Source organism: Mytilus edulis, chromosome 3 (assembly GCF_963676685.1).
Source record: "Mytilus edulis chromosome 3, xbMytEdul2.2, whole genome shotgun sequence".
Lineage (NCBI taxonomy): Eukaryota > Metazoa > Mollusca > Bivalvia > Mytilida > Mytilidae > Mytilus > Mytilus edulis.
In genome coordinates, this window is record NC_092346.1 from 51,223,989 (window position 1) to 51,249,878 (window position 25,890).

Here is a 25,890-nt window from a genome sequence, read left to right on the forward strand (position 1 = left end):
ATAAATAATATTGTTGAGAAAAGGTACCGCTAAAGATGCAGTACAAATAACGTTTCTTCAGAGTTTTTTTTTATTTTTCATTTGCAAACATTAATATAAGGGGTAAATATATATATTCCCAATACGCAGAAATGTAATGCGCCCAACATATCCTCGGCAGTTCATTTTTCCCCTCTAAAAATGACTTTAATTTCGATATCTTAAAATATTCAATGATCTCCAAAATCTGTGGTCATGATATCACCTAATCAACATTCATATTAAAATCTTGATCGTGTGCACGTTATTAAGTCACGTGCTTTTATTACTTTAGTTACAAGTACATGTATGATATCTAAAATGATTTACGGGTTTGAACATCGGCAGCAGCTGCCTCTTGTTTATTTTTGTTAAAACCATATTGTGTAACATTGTTTTTAAAAAACGTTTTTATTCATGGTAGTTACACCCTAAAACAGCATCCAGTTTGTCATAAGGTTTAGCCTATTTTAAAAATATCTAACCAAAAGTTTATCCGCTTGCCATTACCTTCTTTGAAAATCTCAGTCATGTTCTGGTTCCGTTCAAGACATTTTTATCATAACCTATCAAACGTCATTTTTGTAAAAAAAATTATATATATCGTTATATCGTTTCGTTTCGTTTCGTAATTGTCATTGTGTTTCGATTTTGTTTCTCATTCAAGCACAACCCACCTAATGGTCCACGTAATCGTCATTTAAAACGATGTCAGAACACTGCTTAAAAGATAATTGTAAACTTAATAATGGAATTTTTTAATGGAAAGTGCATCGATACTTGCACATTTTATGTAAAATATCTGTTTAAAACTAAATTTGTGAAACAAGTCATGATTGAGGTTCGTAAATTATTATCTTTCCTTCATATATTTCGAAGCAAGAGTAAAAAAACAACGTTTTTATTCTATCTTGGTATGTATCTGTATCGACCAAGAACGTCTACGAATTGGAGATGAAACATGTTAAATTGTCTCAAGATATATTTGAATAATAAAGGCAACAGTTGAAACTCGAACAAGACACCCATAAGAAAAAGTGACAATGACTGAGTTGTGTTATTCTAATCACTATGGTATATCTTGATTTAAAAGCTTTAATATTTTTTTACTTTTTTTTTAAAATGTATTGAAACTTTGATGATCAATTCAATTCCAACATGAGTGTTTTAACAGCCCAAGAATAATAACAGAATCGGTACTCAAATGCCAAGCTTTTATTCAAAAGTGTTTATATGTAATGCGACCGTGCAAGTGACACGTGTATTTAACAAACAAGCATGCATATAAAAGAAAATTACTAGATTCCCACCTGACCCATATAAAAAAAAAAGTCATAATTAATTGTACTTAATTGAAATGAAAACAATAAAATGATTTACTAGTATCCGAGCAGAAAGTTGATGAACCAGGCAGGGATGGGGTAATTGAAAATGCAATGGTAATTAAGTGTATTGCATTACAATTTTCCATGTAATTGGATGTAATGTGTTTTAATTACATATAATGGTAATTTAATTAATTACAATAAAAAAAGCATGTAATGCTCAATTACTTTTGAATTACATTTCAATTACATGTACATTTATGGTATTAAGGATTTATATTTGATAATAAAATTGTAAAATTATATTTATTTTTCAAATATTGATATCACATATTTTTCAATATATGAAGTCTGTAATTTATTATGAATTTTTTATATTATTTATTTGACCTACAGAATGTTTTTTTTCTAAATAATCTTATAATTTTGATAAGTAATTAATCACCTTGAAAACAAAAACAAAAAAATATGTAAAAAATCGTTGGTAGACAGTTCATTTATAATTTAAAATCACTGCACACAATCATTTTGTCAAATTAGTATACACAAAAGGATTATAAAAATAAAAAGTAACAGCTGTAAAAACAAACAGCAATTAATCAAATTAAAATGTCAAGGGACAATGCAACTATTACATGTATTTTATCTAATTAGCAAAATGTTGCTAATATTTAGACATTATATACATTGTTTGTACTTAAAATTATTTTCAATATTGTGACAAACATCCTTTTTTATATTTTTGATTTAAAAATATACTTTTAATTTATTTATCATTTTTTTATTTATACTATGTTTGATTTAAATGACTTAAAAATCTATTTCTGAGATGTCAAAATATCCGTTAATGTATTGGCAAGTTAATAGGAACAAATTCCCTCTCCCATCAACACATCTTCTGATCATGGAAGTATAGTTCATGGAAGTATAATACGTCCATGTTCTGATCAAGCAATATCTGCCACATTAGCTCCTGTCGAAGGACTATTAAGATTTGCTGTCTGTCAAAGTGTTCAGACCAGAGAGATGCAGACTTAATGACAAAACATTAAAATTTCTAATAATAATCAAATGCTACTTACATGAATATTTTGCATATGCATTATACATACATGTATTATATTGTTAAAAAATGTTATGATAAAATGTAATGTGTAATTAATTAATTACTTTAGTAAAGTAATTGTAATTTACTGTGTAATGTGTAATTAGTGTAATTGATCAATTTTGCAATGTAATGTATAATTTAATTAATTACATTCCAATGTTATTGACCCCAAGTCTGGAACCAGGGTTATGTCAAGGAGCGTCTCTTCCTTTTTCTAAAAAAAAGTTCATCGGAAGATACCAAGACACTGTCGATAGTTATTCAGTATCAACTTCACAACAAATACAAGATTGTACTCCTATTTTTGACATTTATACCTATTATCTCTGTTCGTTTTGTTCACACATCGTTGTCAATATAATAGAATCGTATGTGATACAAGTGGGAGGTTTAGAAAGCTATTATAAAAACCAGGTTTAATCCACCATTCTCTACACAAGAAAATGCGTGTACCAAGTCAGGAATATGACATTTGTTATTAATTCGTTTGATTTCGCCATTTGGTTAGGGACTTTTCTTTTTGAATTTTCCTCAGAGTTCAATATTTTTGTGATGTATACACTGTAAAATAACTGGTTAGTAACGAACTAAGCACTTTATTTACCGAAGAAAGAAATATAAGGCACAACCAATGCCACCAAGGAACATAATGGTAATAATAGCAAAACCTGTTTTCCCACATTTACCTCTACAACACTGTTCACAATAAACTTCACATTTTACGTAACAGTTAAGACAACACTGACAATGACACAAATCAAACAGAATTCCCCCGATAATTGTGAGCAGATAGCGAAAAGAAAAGCCAACAAAAAATACAATTAAAAAATATACCAATGCTGGACGATTCAAATTTAAGAAACCGAAATATCCGCATAAAACAGCTAAAAGGATTGAACCATATCCGCCTAACACGTGCAAGGACACAATACGACAAAATTCTTTAGGACAAAGAATGTTTTTGCGTTTTGGAAGTAAACTGTGTAACACATAATAATAAAGAAAAATTGTTTCTATAGCAACCGATACTACCAGAGAAGCTCCACACGTTTTAAAAATAGCTTCCTCCGCGAGCTGTCCTGCCAAGTCACAGACAAACTTATTATACAAGAACTGCTTTGTTCCATTAAGATGCTGCTTGCTGCTTTGTTCTGCAATTCCGGATCTTGACTCCGCTACCTTAATTCTTGTCTCTGCTTCGTCAATTATATTTGCTCCTATCTTATTGCCACACTGGGGAACATGTTCTAGCGTCCCGACACTATAACTGACGATCGCAGCAACAATAATTGTGACGTAAGCACGCCGAACTAATGAACCGGCAATAGCGCCTAATGATGATACTAGTAATGCCGCTCTTAATCCTACTTCCCTCGAATCGATCAAAAAATTAAAACAATCTGCACGACATCGGTTATCATCCACCTGTTTACATGAACTTTTACCAGTAAGGATATACTTGACAACATGCTCACAATTATTCCAGGAAAGTTGATAATCTCGTTCTCCAAGTCGTTCGTAAAGGCGTTTCCATGCTTTGCTAAAATCGTCATCATTCTTTGGATAATCAGGGTTTTTAATTAAATGTAATCCTGGTATTTCTGTTGTGCCATATCCTAACAGATCATGATCACTTGAAATTGTCTGACATGTAAATTTTCCGGATCCTCTGCTGTCTTCGGATAAAATTTCTGCAGAACTTGTAAAATGGGCAACTGTGAATTCATCTGTTTTAACATTTTTATTGGGTATTCTTATAACAATAAAGTGGTGATAATATTCTCCAGTGCAAAACTTGCCGCTTCTTCTTACTCTGAAGTGTGCAAATGGTGTTGCTTTGTCTTCAAAATCATTGTAATCTTTCACATGATATTCGTCCTGAAAATAAAAAGGAACCGATAGCTGAAAACTGCAAAACAGCCGCCACTCGCATGCACATTTTGAAAGAAAAAATAAGTTCATTGTTAGCAACTTATACTTCCTTTATTGTTAATAGATGGCCAATACCCAATAGTATTCTTTAACAACAAGAAGTCAGTGTAGTTATTAGAAACTTTAACTGGTATAAAGAAATTTTCCAGGGCCCTTATACGCAGTGGCTATTTTTGTCTCCATTTTAAAACAATTGGACAAGGGTGTTCCTGACTTTGATATGTACCTGTCCCAAGTAAGGAGCCTGTTATTCAATGGTTGTCGTTTGTTTACGTGTTAACTTTTTGTATTCGTTCTTTTTTTGTACACAAATAAGGCCGTTTGTTTTTCTTGTTTGAATTATTTTACATTGTCATTTCGGGGCCTTTTATAGCAGACTATGCGATATGGGCTTTAATCATTATTGCAGGCCGTACGGTGACCTATAATCGTTAATTTGTGTATTATTGATTTTGGTGATCTTGCTGAGAGTTGTCTCATTTGCAATCGTCATTAATTTTTGTAATCTTGTCTTTCATCTTTTGTTTATGTGCTTTGTCTATATTTTCCTGGGAGTTCAGTGCTTTTTGTGGTTTTACTTTTTTGTATATTAATACAAAATTTGACAAAACAAAGAAAACTAAATTATCATTTCGAAATAAATCCCAATGCCATATCACAAACCTTCCAGCCGTTTGATCACAAAGACCCTTGTTCGTGTTAAACATTCCAAGTGTATAACATTTATTCAATCTATTCCGGGATACATACGAACATTGATATCAAGAAAGCCTCGCTTTTGACACCCTTACAGACTGGTGGATTTTAAAACAAAGGACATACTTAAAAAAAGAAAAAAATGCAGAATATTTTGATTGTTACAGAATACTGAAACCAATACATTATCAGCATTTGGGAAAAACAGTTTTGAGCAAACTTGTAATTCTTTGTCTTCGTATGACAATAAATAAACTCATCATAGCTAGATGCCAGGATTAAAATTTTATATTTACGCCAGACGCGCGTTTCGTCTACAAAAGACTCATCAGTGACGCTCGAATCAAAAAATGTTTAAAGGCCAAAATAAAGTACGAAGTTGAAGAGAATTGAACACCAAAAGTTCCAAAAGGTTTTGCCAAAAACAGTTAAGGTAAATCTATTCATTAGGTAGAAAAGCCTTAGGTTTTGAAAAATTCAAAGTTTAGTTAACAGTTAATTTATAGTAATGAACATATCAATGATAACTCAAGTCAACACAGAAGTGTAAGCATATTTCATATCAACAGGATACAACAAAAATTCTAAAGTGAAATACTCAGACGAAGTGTGAAAAAATACCATGGAATTTGGGAAACTCTACAGAACAATTTGACATAAATGAAAATTGTGTATATGTCGGATTGGAACATTGAGACTTTTTAGGAGGCACATCTATTCTAGACGATCCGGTACATAGTAAATTTGCTGGTTGGTCTTTTTTATAAACTTCTCTCTCTCTATATATAACTCGTCTAAACATCAACCCAACAATGTTAGATCTGTAAATTTGCTTTCGCAAATCTTTTGTTCTTCACTCGCCGGGATTCGAACCCATGCTACTGAGATATCATGACACAAAATTGCCTGCACTGTAGCCGTCCCGCTAGACCACACGACCACCTGGGCCAAATAATAAAGCTTCGGGCGGCCGTGTGTTACCTTTCCTCGTCAGTTTTAATCTAGCGGCGTACTACAGTACATGCTATATAAGGCATTGAGATGTTATTGTTACAGATCAGCTCAATTATCTATAGTAAAGGATCCTACAAATTAATGCAAGATACAGTTACAGAAAATAATTATGTTAATAAGTACGTCTGAGTCAGTTACGTCTGAGCCAGTGACAACTCTACAACAGACTTATCCATCGGATCACCAGCAGTGATGGTGACACATGGCTGTGTACATTATGTATATACAAGTCGTCTAAACATCAACCCAACAATGTTAGATCTGTAAATTTGCTTTCGCAAATTTTTTGTTCTTCCCTCGCCGGGATTCGAACCCATGCTACTGAGATATCGTGACACCAAATCACCTGCACTGTAGCCGTCCCGCTAGACCACACGACCACATGGGCAACATAAAAATGAAGCTTTCGGTGGCCGGGTGTTACCTTTCCATGTCACTTTTAATCTAGCGTCGTACTACATTAACATGATATATAAGGCATGAAGATGTTATTCTTACAGATCGGCTAAATTATCTATAATAAAGGATCCTACAAATTAATGTAAGATACAGTCACAGATAATAATTATAACTATAAGTACGTCTGAGCCAGTGACAACTCTACAACAGACTTATCCATCGGATCACCAGCAGTGATGGTGATACATGGATGTGTACATTATGTATATGCAACTCGTCTCAACATCAACCTAACAATATGTTAGATTTGTAAATTTGCTTTCGCAAATTTTTTGTTCTTCCCTCGCCGGTATTCGAACCCATGCTACTGAGATATCGTGACACCAAATCGCCTGCACTGTAGCCGTCCCGCTAGACCACACGACCACCTGGGCTTCATAAAAATGAAGCTTTAGGTGGCCAGATGTTACCTTTCCACGTCAGTTTTAATCTAGCGTCGTACTACAGTACATGATATATAAGGCATGAAGATGTTATTTTTACAGATCAGCTAAATTATCTATAGTAAAGGATCCTACAAATTAATGTAAGATACAGTTACAGAATATAATTATATTTTATAAGTACGTTTGAGCCAGTGACAACTCTACAACAGACTTATCCATCGGATCACCAGCAGTGATGGTGATACATGGCTTTGTACATTATGTATATACAACTCGTCTAAACATCAACCAAACAATTTGAACATCGGTATACTACTGTTGCCTTTATTTAGACCTGTACATTTGCTTTCGCAATTTTTTTGTTCTTCCATATATATATATATATATAAAAGCCAGGTAACAAATTTAAACTCTTCAGCAGTAAACTACCTTTAAAAAAACCTGTCCAAAAAGTCAGTTATAAAGCTTCAACAGCAATAAATAAACAACGACCTGATTTATGATAAAACAAACGAACAATAAGTATAACAGACAACCCAGGACTGAATTACCTTTAACGGTTTAAGTGTTTATAATTAACGTATACTTACATCATTGCTTTTACATGCAGCATTTCTCTTGTCTTCATTTTGTTTTCCTACACTATCGTCACTATATTTCTTTTCTGCATTTCCCAAATATGCACTTTGAACTTTCCCCTCTTCATTCTTTTGCTGTTGTTCATCCTTCCATTATAAAATATATAAGAATAATAGAAACTTATTTATTCAGCTGATGTAATGACTTAAATGAGGTGAACTATTATTCTTCTTTGCAACCAAAAATCTAAAATTTGACTACAATTTCTTATAACTATGACCTTGACGCTAAACGTAGATAAGGTATTATAGCTAGCTATAAAATCAGGTTTAATTTAACATTTTTACGTAAGAAAATCCCTGTCAGGATTATGACAGTTGTTGTCCCTTCGTTTAATGTGTTTGAGCTTTTGTATTTTGCAATTTGATTAGGGACTTTCTGTTTTGAATTTTCCTCGGAGCTCAGTATTTTTGTGATTTTACTTTTTGCAAAGATAATGTTAAGTGCAACTACTAATTTCATAGAAAAGCTAACTTTAAAATAACTTCTTTCTATATATATTCAAGGAATTATACATTTCGTATAATAAATTTTGCAACCGTAAGTATTAAGGTAAATCAGATAGGTCAAATCGCATATTTCACCTAACAACTGTGTTTATCTAATAGCAAGAAAATCAAAGGACCAGTCAGAATCATAAGTCTAAGAAGGACAATCAAAACGAAAAATAAAAAAAAACTATCAGCGATCTACAGTTACAAACTAACATATTAAACGGGAAACATAACAAAATTATACACCATCGATACACTTCTATATAATTCATGGGGAAATATTATTCATATTGTCGGATATGTCAGGAATATGACAGTTGTTGTCCATTCGTTTTTGGTGTGTTTTGTCATTTGATTTTGCCATGTGATAAGGGACGTTCCGATTAAATTTTCCTCGGAGTTCGGTATTTTAGTGATTTTACTTTTTTTCAGAACAGAGAATAAACAAAGCAAGTAGTATTACATACAGCACACAAACATTGTAACATTTCTTATTTGTTTATACCACAATGAAACCCCCACCCTGAAAAGTATGAAATCAGGTTCTCCAGGTGGAAACTAGTCGCATTTTTAATTCTCATTTTGGCAAGTGGTCAGTCAAATTCTTTCATAATCATGAGCATTGAAACGGTAAATAGAATTGTAGCTACGACAACTGAAACATCACGGTTGTCATCTGTAACACAGATGGTTTCTATCAGTCAACCAAGTCATGATTACGCTGAGCCTCGCAAACTTTCAAATTTATGATTCAGTTTACCACCATGAACATTTGTTAAATTCCTTCTACAGAAATAACAATGCATCTATTAGAATCCCAGGTTCCAGTATATCATATTACAACAACCTATCAAAGTTATGAAGCTTCCTTTTTTGCACTTACATGTGACAAACAAAACCGTTCGGCTGAAGACCAAATGCCACATAAAGAGCATTGGGCTAGGGACAAAAAAGTCGCAAAGATGTAACTGTGAGTAAAACCGATGAAATGCAATGTAAATAAAGTATGGTCGAAATTAAAATTGAGATAATTGCTTAAGTTCATTTCACGATCATTGAATTATTCCCCAAAGACGTTAAGCTTTGAAATTAAATGTATCGATGGTTTATAATATTGTCATGGTTCATCTTTTCCTAGAGATTCCCAGTGCATGTATCAAGACAAGAATATGACAGTTGTTTTCCATTCGTTTGGTGTGTTTGAGCTTTCGAATTTTCCTTCGAGTTTGGTATTTTTGTTATTTTACTGTTTATCAATCTGTTACTATGGATCGCTGATAGTTTTTTCGATCTTTCGTTTTGGTTATCCTTCTTACCAATCTAATTAAAAACCGATCTCTCATGCTCCCGTTTTCTGATATGTCGCGTGGGAGATCTCCCACGCGACATATCAGAAAACGGGAGCATGAGAGATCGGTTTTTAATTAGATTGCCTTCTTACAGTTATGATTTTGATTGTCCCTGCATGAAACGGTCTTTTGTATGTGTAATTCCAGCAAGCAGCAGACCTTTTTATATCTTCTTTTACTGATTATTATGTATTAGCGTGGTACCCTTCCGGAGCAACTGAGATCACCACCAGTTTTGGTGGGGTTCGTGTTGTTTAGACTTTAGTTTTTTTTTATGTTGTGTCTTGTGTACTATTATTTGTCTGTTTGTCTTTTTTTATCCTTTTTTAGTCATGGCGTTGTGTAGGGTTTGCTTGTATTAAGTCAATTATAATTTTATTATTCATATATTTTTAGAATAAATTGGACTCAAATATATCGTTGCTTCAAATTCTATAGTCTTTCAGCAATTTTTATTTTAAACTAAAAAATGTGATGGAATATAAAGTTTACAATTAACTTGCTTTATATTTTTAACTTATGTTCTAGTTTTCCTTCTTGTATTTTATATTATATAAATGATTTTCAGTAATGCAACTCTATTAAAACGATTAATAAAATTGAGAATGGAAATGGGGAATGTCTCAAAGCGACATCAACCCGACCATAGAGCAAAAAAACAGCCGAATGCCACCAATGGGTCTTCAATGTAGCGAGAAACTCCCGCACCCGGAGGCGTCATTCAGCTGGCCCCTAAACAAATATGTAAACTAGTTCAGTGATAATGGACATCATACTAAACTCCAAATAGTCCATTATTTTGAATATAGCTAACAAAAAAAGATGAAAAATATTTAAATTAATATTGACATCTGTTAAAAAATAAATGGAGGTTATATTGCCCGAGTCCGGACATGACATACCTCATCTTTTTTCCTAATAGTATGTCTTTTTTTAATCTTTTTTTGTTATTTGTAGAATAAGGTAACATATCATTGATTGCCTTGTATATATTTTATATTTTTTGTTTGTACATTCTATCGACTCGAGACGACCTTGATATGATTATCAGCAGACAACCTGCATTTCTCATTTTATATTAAGATAATACTGTCTAATGTATTTATACATTTTAAAGACTCTAAACGACCGTAACATTAGCAGACCATCTGCATTTTTTTATTTTATTATAAGATGATACTGTCTTATATTTCATATGAACTCTAGATGACCTTGACATCAGTTTACAAATTGCATTTTATATTTTCTAATACGTTAATACCGTTTAATTTAATTTTAAGAATAGGATATTAGTCGAGGACATATGTCCGAGTGGTTATATCATATTTATAGTACTGTTCCTTATTAATCAGTATATTATATCATATATGAGCACTTATTTTGATAGCCATGCTAATTTTATGATATAACAAGGTATCAAATGTCACTGAACTGTCTGTGTACAGTATATAGAAATGCATATAAAAAGTTTATTTATAAGAGTAGACTTCTGTCGGTGCTTTGTGTATATTGTTTTAATGTTAGAATTTTATTTTGCTTTGTTGCATTCTGAAGAGTCCATCCTTTTAAACGGGTTTTTACTGTTTGTTCTTATGTTGTGCTGCTTCACCATTGCTAAAGGGAAGATTTGCTCGCTCAAAAACTTGTTTACCCTGTACAAATTCTCCGGTGTCTGATATCATATATGAGCAATTATTTTTTCTATACCCATTCCAATTTCTATGATATAACCAGGTAATAAATGTCACTGTCTCTGTATAGTAACTATAAACATCTATACATCTTATTTGATAAGTGTATATCGGTGTTTTTGTCGTTTTAATGTTATATTATTATTTTACTTCGTGGCATTCTGATGAGTCAAACAATTTCACCAAGGTCAGGGGAGAGTTGCTCGCTCACAAGCTTGTTTAATCCCGTCACATGCTGTATTGCAAGACTGTACAGTAATTAAAGGTTAGAAAGTTGGGTGAGATTGTTTAGGTAGAACATTTTCACATAGTATGTGTCATTTATCAAAACTATATGGCTTGCATTGTCCTGCATTTTGTAGGACAGAATACTAATCTTGATCCCGTCTACTCATTTCCATTCATTAACATGCCATAAAAAAAAACACTTTGCAAAGCCCTATTTTACAAGGCATACATATATCTAACATGTCTAAATAGCTATATCAATAATTGTAGAACGGTGGACTTGTGCATTCTACCCTAACAATTAACAATTTGGAAATTCGCGTACAAATAGTGAACGTTAAGTGTGTTATTATTGTGTGTAAATTTACTTTAATATGTCATTTAATGATAAGCAGCCTTTATGGCACGATAAATATATAAACAAAAACGTGTGAGAGAGTTAACAATGGCACACTTAGTATGAAAAATAATATATTATATAACTACCTACCGTTTGGCATATATTCGTCAAATCAAAGTTGGTATTATCAGCCATGTTTAAACCAGAAAGAAGTTTGATACGGTTACAAACTTACATTGATATTTAATAAGTGGACCGTTGCAAGAATTTTAAATGTTGCATATTTTTAATGTGAATTACAACAATTATTGATTGACCTACACCAAGAATGTGTATTTATGATAAATCAATTCAATACACAAAATCAGTACATGCACAGTAAAAAAACACAAAAGTAAAGGAATTTGTTTATGTCTTTCACCTAGCTCTTATTTGTGTTAAAAACTTTAAATAATATTAAGATTATATTTTCAGCCACATAATTTCTTACCAAAGATGAAGCTAGTCTGTATATCATGTATATTGAACGCTTGGTTTTGAAATTTAACCTTTTCAATCTTTATGTTTTATTACATTGATCTTTTTCAATTTTTTTTTATATGTTTCACATTTTTTTTCTCACATTGATTGCTTTCATATTGATACATTGTTCTATAATTCTGTCCGTTGGATCGTCGATTTTCAAAATAATTTTGTGTGAGATCAGTCAGTTGAAGGGTTAACATATATAACTTTTTTTAAACTGACCAAAATACTGCAAATTTCAAATGGCAAAATGTGATTTCACAATTTAACTAGATGACTTCTATTTGGCATATCAGATTATAAATTACGTACGAAGTTATGAACCCCTAACTATGCACTAATTTCATTGACTATTTCTTGATGCAAGTACAAATATGGAGCAGACTTAACTTTATCTAACTTCATCTGCGGCATTCATACGGGAAAGATTCAATGCACATAGTCACAAAGCTTTGAATTGTTTAGTCAGAAGACATAAATATATAGAAAGCGGAACGTAGAAGTAAAGGAAAATGTTGTTTTTAAAAATTCTTCATGAGAAGGTCCTGTATGAAATCTGCCTAATTTATTGGTTGATTGATTGTTGTTTAACGCTACTTTCAGCACTAATACGCTATTTCGTGGCAGTAAGTTTTTACTGATGGAGGAAGCTTCAGTACCAGGAGAGAACCACCGACCTTCTATAGTAATACTGGCAATCCTTGTAAATTAAGATTGGAGTCGAAGGCACCTGTCACATGCCGGAATCGATCTCACAACATTAGTGTTGACAGGCTAGTGATACATCATTTAGACCACCACCGCTCACCCCCCCCCCCCCCCCCCCGCAAACCGGTCCAATGCAATTGATAAGTGGTAATGGTCATCCACCATTGTCATAGCTTAGAAGTAAGTGTGTATTTTACGAATGAACGAATACTTAAGACTTTCCTCATTTTTATATTATTCATATTTGTCTTTGTAAATGTCTGGTACTGGTATTGTTTTCTGTATATCATCTTTCTCTTCCTGATTTATCCCATCTCTTAATTCTTTTATAAGCAACGGAACATTTCATGAGTTATAGTCATTTGTATTATTTTGTATAAGCATCATAACTATATTTTAAAGTATGCCATGCTTTTGTAACCATAACATTTCAATAAAAAATATTCCCACACTGCATGGCCAGAAAACAATCAAAATAGATTTTATGCTTGATTTTAAATTGTTTTAATATCTCAATAAATACTTAAACATGTGTCATATTTATTAGAATGTTTACTATAAAGTACAACTTTATATAAAACTTACCAATATTATGATAAAAATTAAAGGGAAAACACTTTGAAATCGGTATAGTCATGTAAAAAGAAACCTGAAATAGTTTCAGAAATAACCACACTGGATACTGCATGGTCATTGGTTTGATACAAGTGCACAATAAGCTGTTCACAATTTGTTAACTCTAACTTAATCATGCTATTTCGTCAGATGTCTTTACATTTCACTACTTTTACAATTTTTGAAGAGCTTTTTCACTTCGTCTTGAAATAGTTTGTCGTAAAAACCATAAACGAAAGGATTTATTATATGATTCAGTATTGCCATTTCTCTGATTAACGATATAACCGTTGTGTCCACTTCATATGTGTCAAATAAATATTTGCCATCCTTTATTTCCAAGAAAAGAATTATAAACTGTGGAATAACGGATAGTCCGAATCCTATCGCAATTGCCAACAACATGTATGAAAATTTGTGTGAACATTTAAGGCAAAACAATGTTGACCCGTTAGTACCGTTGTTCTGGGCATGTTGGTTTGCGCAAGTTTGAAAACGTTGCCTCATCTTTATTTGATGATATATAGTTCTTCCGATAAGTCCATAAAATACTATTAGACCTATCAATATGATTAAGGCCATAAATGATGCGTAACTAATGAAAACATAGAATTCTACTCCCATAGAATCTTTGATTAAAATGTCACAGTTACTTCCGGTGACATTTTGATGCAAATTTGATACAAGGATCTCCGAATTATAAAAGTTCAGTGGGATTGCTGCAACTATTGATAAGACCAATGTAAAAAGAAGAGCTGCTCTCTTACAACGTAAGGTCATCTGTTTTCAGAACGGTCGACATACTTTTAAATATCGATGAAATGCAATGACAAGTAACAATAGCATCGAGGAGAAAGAAAATATGTTGATAATCATCCAAATTATTTTACAGTATTCAGTTCCTTTTTGCATGACCGGAAATGATTTTCTGGTGAGTTTAAAACACGATCGCATGGTACCTGCGAAGAAATCGAGCATGGCGAGCCAAGGAATGAAATACCGGTCTTCTTTTGTATTTAACCTAAGTTTGTACACAATAATAACCAACAGATTACCAGTAAATCCAACTATAATGTAGATAATCAGAAATAGTTTGTTTACAATAAATAATTTAGACACTTTTGAATTCCATTCGTCCACATTAGCCATTTTTCTTCTGATTACTTTGCGCGCAATAGTGTTGCAGTTATGTACTAAATTCAATATCGTTAAAGATTTACAACCACATCTATTTGTGTTGTCTTGGTTCACTACAATTTTAAAAGAAAGCAGACGACCCTTTATTATATTAATGTTTTCTCAGTAGAATTTATTTTATGGCATGTATAGTCATGACTGGTGCAAATAATGTTTGTATTTTAACAGCATCATTCGAGTAATATTGTTTTGCTATTGTTCAGTCTAAAAACCCCAGAGAATAAGTCATGACAATCTGTTTATTTGAAAACATAATTTAGTAGATGCATTAAAATTGAGGCTTTCTTGGTGAAAAATTGCATAGTATTTTTTAATGTATTGTCCTCTTTTTAAATATTTTCAACAAAAGATAATTTGTTGCAACTGATGAAGCTATAACTTAGGTTTATGACCGCCAATGTTTTAAAAACATTTATTTGATATCAGTTGTAATTGTCGTACGATCCTAGCGGAACGAAAACAACAAATATAAAGGTTCCTTCTTGAAAACATTTAAAAAAAACACAAATATACTATATATGTGCATTGGTACATTGTCGGAAAATATAAAATGTATGTGTAAAAAGTAAAATCACAAAAATACTGAACTTAGAGGAAAATCAATTCGGAAAGTCCATAATCACATGGCAAAATCAAATAACAAAACGCATCAAAAACGAATGGACAAGAACTGTCATATGAGCTTTAGAAACAGGACGAAAAGCGAGGCTGGTCGGGCTTTTCTCATGTTTTGTAGCGAATACACATAAATTCTATATTTTACGACAATGTGCATGATATATTATCTTTATCGTGAATTTTACTCCAAACAACTGACAATTTAGTTATTTAAATCTTAATCATTGTCTCCAATTTCTCAAAGAAATCGACACTGTTTAAGCGCGGACCGCGAAGAGAACGCCAAAATCAACTGGTACGGAAAAAGAAATGTCCACATTATCTGTAACTTGCTTAACATGGAAGCTGGGTAACAGGAGACTTTACTTGTATAAGTAATTAAAAAGCACAAATTAATTTGTATTCCTGTTAGTTTTAGTAAGTCAAAATTACTGCAAGATATATAGATGAACGTTATATGTAAAAAGTGTCAATGAGACAACTGTCCATTAAAGTAACAATTTATAAAAGTAAACCATTATAGGTCAAGGTACGGCCTTCAACACGGAGCATTGGCTCACATAGAACAGCAAGCTACAAAGTGCCCAAAAAATTACTAGTGTAAAACCATTCAAACGAGAAAACCAACGGTCTTATCTATATAAAAAAGAGAAACGAGAAACAAATATGAACTATATAAACAGACGACAACCACTGTATATAATACATCAGATTCCTGAATTAGGACAGGTGCAAACATTTGCAGCGGGATTAAACGTTTTAATGGTACCAAACCGTCTCCCTTTTCTGAAACATTGGTATAACATCACAACATAGAAAGAGACACTATAAAATATCATTTGGAAGGCTTAACTCAATAAAAAACAACGCAAATTAACACATTATGAACTAATAAATTTGATCTGTGGTACAATGCAAAATTAATGCATAGTTAATAGTTTGTCTTTATTAGAGAGAATAGCTGAATATGATGCTTCTTAAAGAGGACAGACACGGAATATAACCTGATTAAAATGGAACCTATTATGTAAATTAGTTTACAAAGCTGATAATATATGCATTCCATTGGTGCTTTTTTTAAAGATATTAACACATTTTTAGAATTGACAAAAGAATGCTGATGTATCTGCTTAATGTGATTGATAATTGTTCCGTGTTATCTCCGATTATGGTTTACTTTTTAGTACCAGGTTCATGCTATCAAAAGATGTTTCCTTGCCACGTGGTACAATGCACAGTATCCAAGAAAAAAAATTCACATATTTGTCTTGACTTTACAACTTGTAGGAAAATTCGAAAGTTTTTTTTTTTTTTCGAGCGTCACTGATCAGTCTGAAGTAGAAAAATGGGTGCCTTGATTACAAAAAATCTAAAGCCTGTATCTTTGATTTACACAGAAAATACAAGAGTTGGTTTAAAATATAAATACTCTCAATATAAAAAAAAATCTCCGAAGATTTTTGATTTAGGATTTACACTTCGACTGTTATTCTTTTATTTGTATAAAAATGTTGGCATATGATCCTTTAATAGAAAGGACGAACATGCGTATTAATTTATGACGTAAAGACACTAAAAGATATTGAGAAGAACAAAAGAACAGCAGCTTTTTCACTGTTATTCATTTGAAGTCATAGTGAGTGTTTCATGGAACAAGCTCAATACAGCCATAACACCTGTTTGAGAGGGTTTTTTTGCTAGATGTTGGTAAAATCATGAAAGTATTATATTGTCAATATAATACTTTCATGGTCGAAGCTATAGCTGTGTATTAAAGAAAATGAGTCTGTCCTACGATATATACAAATGTCTATTTGTCACGTCTTCACCGCTTAATAATCAATATATCCGTCTTGTTTATAAGCTGAATAAACAATTTGTTGCAAAATATTTGTTTTAAGTATAATCACATGATGTATCTGTAACCGGGAGACTGGCTACTGATTTGAAGTTGATAACGAGCTGCAACCCACGACCGGTTGACTAGGATCTAGTCACTTGACTGAGAATACTCGCTTTAACTCCACTTGTAGAATTAGACACAAGTCCTATGCAGTAGTTAACAATTTAATGATTCAGGATGAAATACGTGTAGTTTTACAAAATGATGTACTTTACTTAAACACATTGAATTTAACAGATTGATACAAATTGAGCGGATGTTGTCAGTACGAATGCCCGACTCTCACTGAAGTTACAAACTTCGCCGTAATTGAAATGACTAAAGGATTAATTATTCTTTACGTAAGAAAACTTAAGACCTATGTAAAGCTGTGACTTTATCTATTACTTACAAAAAGAATTATCTTGAAACAAATTTCTGACTTTGTGAAAATATACTTGACACTTAATTATTACTTATAATACAAAAAGCTTTACAAAGAAAAATCGTTACATCATAATGAAATTACTTTGACGGACAAATATTGCAAATAAAATTATTTCGATAAAATAATGAATAGTTTAACAATATAATGACATTTTATGACCGAACAGTTTGTCAATGAAAGTTCAAAAGTATCATGTTTATGAAGAATACCCTTTTCAAATAGTTCCAAATGAAGATGCATAATTTACACAAATCATCCCTATCACATATCAATCGAATTGGTCATCTAAAACATATAACTACTGTAACACTTTATAATGTTACATATTGCGTAATCAGCAATCGAAGCCATACACACATACATTTTGACATAAAATATGAGATTTCATAGAATAATTGTCCGATTTAAACCAAATAATTTATCTTTCCTATTCCCATGTGACAAGAATCACCATAATTCCAATCCATTTTGCACTTTATTTATCAATTGTTGATTTAGTTTTTAGCTGGATAAACGATACAACGGTTCACAAATGGAAAACAAACTGCAAGAATGGAACTGGGAAATTGCAGATCGATACATTGTTAATGATATATTTCTCATTATCTACATCATAATTGGAATCTTAGGGAACTTTTTAGTGATAATTATATATGAATTTAAATTGAAAACAAACCGTGACGACCGTTATTTCATTCCATGGTTGGGTTTACTTGATTTATTTGCCGGTACTCTAAGGTCATCATTTGAGTTGATCCGTAAAATTTATCCGGTGATGCTCCGTGGGACAATATTTTGCAAATCAGTTTGGATGATAATTGATGTATTCGCATTCTCATCAACGTGCCTTTTGTTGGTGATCGCGTTTCATCGTTACTTGAAAGTGTGTCGACCTTTTGGACAACAAATGACACTACCATTGAAAAGATTATCACTTGTCTGTACATTTATCTTATCACTTGGGATGGCAGTGATTTTAAATTCATTCAATTCTGAAATTCCTGTTCGAAGTGACAAATTCAACGTTACTGGTTGGACGTGTGATATTGATATAAATTATTCCATGGGAGCTACATTTTATGTTTTTGCGAGTTTTGCGACAATAATGACTTTAATTATTGCAACGGGACTTGCTGTTTTTTACATCTTGATTGCAAGAAGAATCTGCAAACAAATCAAAGCAAGAAATAATATGAAATCTACTAATTCTAACAACATGAAATCAAGTGATCTTAACAAAGAAACAAGACATTTAGATGACTATAACTGTAAAAAATGTATACAGCTTTCACATACATTTTCATTCATGCTAATGGCCATGGCAGTGGGATTTGGAATATCTTATATTCCCCAGTTTGTAATATTGTTTCTGACAATAAACAATGGTCGGTTTTTGTTTGACAAGTATGACTCTGAAACCATATGGATATCCTTCTTTAGAGAGATGGCGATAATTAATCATATCATAAATCCTTTTATTTATGGATTGTATGACAAGGTTTTCAGATTGGAGGTACAAAAAATCATGTCATGCCATAGAAACGAGGACATTGCTTGTATTTGATTTATATTGGAAACTTAACACGAAACACTGAATACTAAAAGTAAATACGATTTAGAATGAAATGTCCATGTTTTTTAATGTTCTGTCGCTTCTCTGTAACTATAACACTGATATAAGAAGAACGATTTTCGATTTTTTCAAGTTTTTCATATTGCCATGCAATTATCGGTCTTTATCGTTTGAAATATAAATTATTAATTTTATTAATTGAGATGTGCATTATAAATAAGGATAAGCGATTCTCACTAATTTTCGATCTTAGTATTATGTAATAGTAACTTTAACTTAATACAGTATTAACTAAATAAATATTAATGTTCGTGCACACAGTGGCCGATCCAAGAAGTCCGCCTCCCTTTTTGATCGGCAAAACAAATAAAATCTCATGTTTTTTTACGATATATGTACATTTTTTGTATGAAATCGTCATGAAATATTTTTTGACTCGCTCCGCTCGGCGGAATATATTCAATAATCGTAAATTAAACCTCTCTCCTTTGTTAAATATCCAGGACCCCCCCCCCCCCCTTGCTTGTTATTTGTTTGTCATTTATGATACTTGTACTATTGTAGCTGGTATCATAGAGTTAAGTGCTTTCTTTTGTTTTGTTTTTAATGTGCAGACGTCCTATTCAAATGCCATATACACCAGACTATGTTTTCATTCTCCAGAGATATCAATAATGACTTTTGTGAGCTATGTTCAATTATCTATACATATTAGACCGTAGACATATAAATGGGACAGTTGAGACTCAGTGGTAAATGAAACTTTGACTATTCACATTTATCATGTAACGAATAAACCAGGTTCGCTTTCTTTGTTTTAAGTTTTCTTTATACAGTTTAGTAGGTCTAGAGAAAGGTATCCTACTTCAAGTCCTATTCCATCGGTTGAGAGGCATGTGCTGTATAAATAGGAATTCAATTCTGACGGGATGGGACCATCAACTCCTATGACCCATGTAAAATAAGCACAGAGTCCTCTGAATATAACAAATCTCTGAGTTGTTCACAAGTTTTCAGTTGCAAGTTATTCAACGTAAATCAAGCTTCATCTTGAAAGAACCTTCATTACACAAACTTTACTTCTATTTTATTTGTCTATTTGTTCTCGTTCTAAATTTGAAATAAAAATTGTGAATGGACATTTATACCATTTCAAACTTCGTGGTTATGTTTCAAAATGATAATGTGCCTCATAAGTGATGTTTTATATCTTTATTAATCATTCTGACAGAAAAAAAATACCAATTACAAACTAGTATGAGATAGGTCTGAGGAACATGAACAAGTTTTCGGTTTTGTTTAGTGGTTGTATGAATTGTTTGTCTTGAATTAGATTGTTTTCCTAACTTTTCTTTGGTAATAAGATATAATTATTAAATTAACAACACTTTTGAATTTGCCAATCACGTCATTGATATATTTTAAAGCAGTGGTGCAAATAATATATAATAGAATACTGTTTAAGATAAGGGTGAAGGTTGGTACCTATGAAAACGGTTAAACCCGTTGCATTTGTTTGCACTTGTCCTAAGCTAGGAACATGATGTTCATTAGTTGTCTTTTGTTGGTGTGATTCATGAATGTTTCTTGTTTCTCGTTTTTTATATAGAATAGACCGTTGGTTTATCTCTTTTAATGGCTTTACACTAGTCCTTTTGGGGGCCCTTTATAGCTTGCAGGTTCGGTGTGAGCCAAGAATCCGTGTTTAAGACCGTACTTTGACCTATAATGGTTTACTTAAGACTCCGTGTTGAAGACCATACTTTGACCTATAATGGTTTACTTAAGACTCCGTGTTGAAGACCGTACTTTGACCTATAATAGTTTACTTAAGACTCCGTGTTGAAGACCGTACTTTGACCTATAATGGTTTACTTAAGACTCCGTGTTGAAGACCGTACTTTGACCTATAATAGTTTACTTAAGACTCCGTGTTGAAGACCGTACTTTGACCTATAATGGTTTACTTAAGACTCCGTGTTGAAGACCGTACTTTGACCTATAATGGTTTACTTTTACAAGTTGTGACTTGGATGGAGAGTTGTCTCATTGGCACTCAAACCACATCTCCTTATATCTTTTAACTAAACAAAATTTTTAAAATAATGTCTGTACTTAAAGAAATCTGCATACTTAATATCTAGTCCTAGAACACAATTATTTCGTAGTGCATTTCTATTAGACAAAAAAAAACGCAAATTTATAAAATCGCATCTGTTCTCTCCAAAAAACGTTTTTTACAGTGTAGTGTACTACTTTTTGGACAAATAATGTCAAAGTTATAGAAAAATATAATGTGGACAATTTTAAGTTAAGTTAGATGCAATTCAGTTTGACCTCTTCAGACATACTTTTTGTTTACCTTTTAAGACAGGACCAAATTACTACTTTATTTAAAAATGCATGGCCCATTTTTTTTTTTTTACATATAATTTCATCCCTACATTAGAAAGGTGTATGAAAATAATGCGATTTTTGCAGAGTCCACACTTAGGACTCTATGTCTCCGGACCTAATAGGATAAAAAGACTGGACCAATTTTAATAAACATGGCATGATCCAAGCTTAGGGAATTATAAGACATTTTGTTTTTATTTTCATGATAATAGCATATATATTGAATGCCATATGGTCATTCTTATATTTAAAATTTTGGCATATTTTTTACGTTTTAATTGAACAATTTTAACTATTAAGATGTGAGCCTTCAAAATTTAAATGTTGCAAATCATTGCACTTTAAATGCCTAAATAGAATGAAATTCAAAACAGTGTGGCTGTGGCCATTGATTGACACATTAAATTCATCCATTGACTGGGACAATTTACGTGAACGTTTGTCTGTAACGACCACTGTTCACGACGTACCTACGATAGACATTTAAACTGTGGGGTCACCATAGGTTTCTTAACGCCTTTAATTATAAAATAATTCGAAAAAATAATCAGGAATAACCTTTATGTTTTGATTTATATAATTAGTATAAATCAAAACATCGTGTTATTTCTGATTAATTTTTCGAATTACTTTATTAAGGTGTTGTGAACCTTTGGTGACCCCATAGTTTAAGTGTCCTTAAAAAGTACATAGTGAGCAGTGGTCGTTACATACAAACGTTCACCTAAATTGTCCCAGCCAATGGATGAATTTAATGTGTCAATCAATAGCCACAAGCACACTGTTTTGAATTTCATTCTATATGTAGCATGTATTTAAAGTAGCTGAACACTCGGACACCGAAAATCAAAGGATGATAAACATGTGCCCGGACCTTCTGCCTCTTTTTCTCTCTTTCCTGCATCTTAAATAGGTCTGTACGTGTGACCTAGTACTTGCTAATCTAAAAAGCATCCACTAGATACCAAATGACAAGGTGTACGTTTTGATTCTAAGATAACTGGAAAGGTCAATAAATTTCAAATCCCTGCTACAATATACAGAAGACTTTATACTGCAACTAGTTGTGTTTATTTCCTAAATATAGTAACACAGCTATATTTTGTGCAATGTCAATTTCACCATGGAACACTTTTTCCACAGTAGATATCAAAGACGACGAAAAGCAGCATTTTCATGGAGAAATTAATATTTCAAATAAGAATATCAATCTTTTGGGAGAACTGTGGTATTTAATTTCCATCTCTGTCTGTTTTCGAGTACGTCTGGATATTGTTACAAAAGATTTTATTGCTTGTTATTTGAGACATTTTCTAAGCCATACAATCAGTGTAATAAACGTATCTAATATGATACCATTCAATTTCAAATTCATTACTCTCGAATGACAAAAAAATCTATACATTTTAATCCAATATCTCTTACTACGATTCAGAGTACAAGAGAGCATCTTGTTTGTTTAATTTTCATCATGAAATCTAGTATTCTAAGTTGTTCATGTACTGTATCACTGAGGTTGTGAGTTTGAAACCATGCACGAGGCAGTTGCGTCCGTCACCAATAATAATTTTTTTTTTAGAATGAATGCCAGTTATCCTGCACGAAGGTCTGTGGTTCTCACCGAGTACTCTGGCTTATCTGCACGATTTAGGCAATGGTGCTGAAAGTGAAAGTAGTGTTAAATAACAGAAATCAATTGATCAATCCAAATTCATATAAATCAATTCCATCTTCGTGCTATAAATATCATATACTGTGTTACATTGTATTGTTTTAAATTAGTCTAGGTGGACGGGTGGTCTAGAGCGATTGATACAGTGCACGTGGTGTTGTCTAGAGCGATGGATACAGTGCACGTGGTGTTGTCTAGAGCGATGGATACAGTGCACGTGGTGTTGTCTATCTAGCGACGGATACAGTGCACGTGGTGTTGTCTAGAGCGATGGATACAGTGCACGTGGTGTTGTCTCGATATCTTCATAGCATACGTTTGAATCTGGACGAGGAAAGAACATAATTTGCTTCAGCAAATTTGCAGATTTAACATATAAAATATTTCATAGGAATAAAAAAACAAAGTGAGGAGATTTCAAGACTAAAAGCTATACATAGATTAATGCCACCCTTTGACGTCACGAGAAAATTGGTGCTTGATCAACACTAATCCCTCTACATCGTTCAAAACCAAGACTTTAGCATCGTGAAAGGGGAAAAAAGTCTACGCCTTCGCAAATAAATTTCGGGGATATGTCGTCTGATTATTACGGCAGAATCTTTTACAAACCAATGTTTTAAAATCCCTCGTGTCTTTTGAAATAAATGTATGAAAACTATCATAAGGATTTAGATGTTTTTTTAATTAATAAAAGAGTTTATGATAGGCCAGTTGCTAGGTTTAGAAATTTTCATGACACTCAAAGCGTTTTGTGTTCGTACCGACATAAAACGTATCCCACAATTGATTAAGGTATAACGTTGATACAACACAAAAATTAGGAAATAAGAATTTTGTTTCATTGAAAGTCGTTTAAAAAAATCTCATCTAAAGGATGGTTCTGAATATTTGAAAGTTTTGATTATATACTTTTTTCCATGGACTGCACTAAAACCTGTCACATATCGTTTCATTTCGACACCTATTGAGTATTATTCATCTCTTAGGATCTGCTCACTCTTCCGGAGCACCTGAGATTATATATGCATGTATTGGTTCAAAGTTAGAATTACCCCCCAAAAAAATCGTATCATCAGACTTTTAATCCATGATGCTTTAGCCTTAATGATTCGATATGTACAAACTGTGTGTTATGTTAATATAAAATAAAGCTATAATAATTGAAGTATTGACGATTTGCAATATGGTATACGTTATACACAAAGATACACAACAGCACATACAATCATTTATTTATGTCATTTTCTTTATTCTTTATATTTATTTATGTCATTTTCTTTATTCTTTATATTTATTTATGTCATTTTTCTTTATTCTTTATACTTATTTCATTCTACTAAATATAATATACGTTTTTTAAAGTAAATTCTTACTAAATTGCTACGAATGACGAATTTTTCATAAAGACATGGACTTTCTTGTTGAGCAACAACTACAAAATATTTCTGAAACTGCCTTGCGAAATCTTGTATCAAAAAAGGTATATATAAATGGATTTATAGCATGATTTAAAAGGTACATCCTATAGAGGAACAATAATCCTGCAATTGTCTCATTAGGTTTGTTCCAAAAATTTGGATCAAGACTTTCCAAAATCATCAGTGTTAATCGTGGTGTATAACCAACGATAAATAGTGCAGTGATTGTCATAAACATGTATGAGTATCTGTGCGTTCGAAAATGTTGTCCTATTGTGTAGAAACGTCCTTGGTCAAGGGTATCAGTGGATCCTCGTCTTAGTTTTTGTCTATATGAGTCGCATTCAACGAGATCTTTGATACTGTTAGCGCTTGATCTTGAAACGTTATCTTTATCAACCGGTTCTACACTTTCCGCCTCCGTAGAGCTACTAGGTGTTTTGGTAAACTTTCCCTGTTTCATAGATATATGGAATCTTATAAATTTTTGATAAATTGTCTTTCCAATCAAAATGTACAGTATAATAAGAACAATGGAAGCAATCAATGCAAATACTGCAGCACTTATATCATGAAGAATGAAGTGTTCTTTGTAATGGACCGTATGTCCGCACCAGTATCCTGTAACATTAAGAATTGGATTGTACATTTCTACCACACCATAATAGAAAAATATCGGAACTGAAAATGCGCATCCAAAACTAAAAGCCAAAAAAGTACAAAAATATTTCATTTTCTGTGTAAAAATAAATGATGGCTTACAGACTTTAAGGTAACGCTGCACTGCTATTATCATTAATAAACTTGCAGCTACAATTGTTACACCTTGAGAAACAAAGGACAGTGCTACACATGCAGATTCGTGTTTGAACTTTACCGGTAAAAGGTTCCAAGTAAAGGCATACGATGCACCAATGAGACATGCTATAAAATCCACGGTCGCAAGCACCGGTATAAAAAATCTATCATCCCTTTTGACCTTCATTTTAAAAACATATACCAAAATAACAGTTAAATTTCCAATTGTTCCTAGTATCAGGTATAGAGATAAAACAACGTTATTCGGAAACAAATATTGCATAACACTGTTGTTCCATTCGGTCAAACGTTCATCTTGTATTTTTGTTGACGCCATTGATAGGAATATATATATAT

General features: G+C 32.3%; 2 protein-coding genes across 2 annotated transcripts; both read right to left on the bottom strand.

Annotated features, from left to right (window-relative positions):
- Window positions 1–1,218: 1,218 nt before the first annotated feature.
- Window positions 1,219–11,982, bottom strand: LOC139516750 (uncharacterized). The gene is made up of 3 exons (XM_071307035.1): window positions 11,830–11,982; window positions 7,529–7,663; window positions 1,219–4,329 (listed from the first exon to the last, which is right to left on the bottom strand). Exons 1-3 carry the CDS (start codon window positions 11,872–11,874, stop codon window positions 3,052–3,054), a joined length of 1,458 nt encoding a protein of 485 aa, XP_071163136.1. The 5' UTR covers window positions 11,875–11,982; the 3' UTR covers window positions 1,219–3,051.
- A 12,732-nt stretch (window positions 11,983–24,714) lies between these two features.
- Window positions 24,715–25,836, bottom strand: LOC139515311 (cholecystokinin receptor-like). Its single transcript, XM_071304878.1, has one exon. It carries the CDS (start codon window positions 25,814–25,816, stop codon window positions 24,716–24,718), a length of 1,101 nt encoding a protein of 366 aa, XP_071160979.1. The 5' UTR covers window positions 25,817–25,836; the 3' UTR covers window position 24,715.
- Window positions 25,837–25,890: the final 54 nt, after the last annotated feature.

Coding starts and splice junctions, on each gene's coding strand:
- LOC139515311 (XM_071304878.1), bottom strand. CDS start 25,816: ATGCAATATTTGTTTCCGAATAACGTTGTTTTATCTCTATACCTGATA.
- LOC139516750 (XM_071307035.1), bottom strand. CDS start 11,874: ATGGCTGATAATACCAACTTTGATTTGACGAATATATGCCAAACG. Junction 7,664..11,829: donor TGACGAATATATGCCAAACG/GTAGGTAGTTAT, acceptor TTATAATGGAAG/GATGAACAACAGCAAAAGAA. Junction 4,330..7,528: donor CTGCATGTAAAAGCAATGAT/GTAAGTATACGT, acceptor TTTTATTTTCAG/GACGAATATCATGTGAAAGA.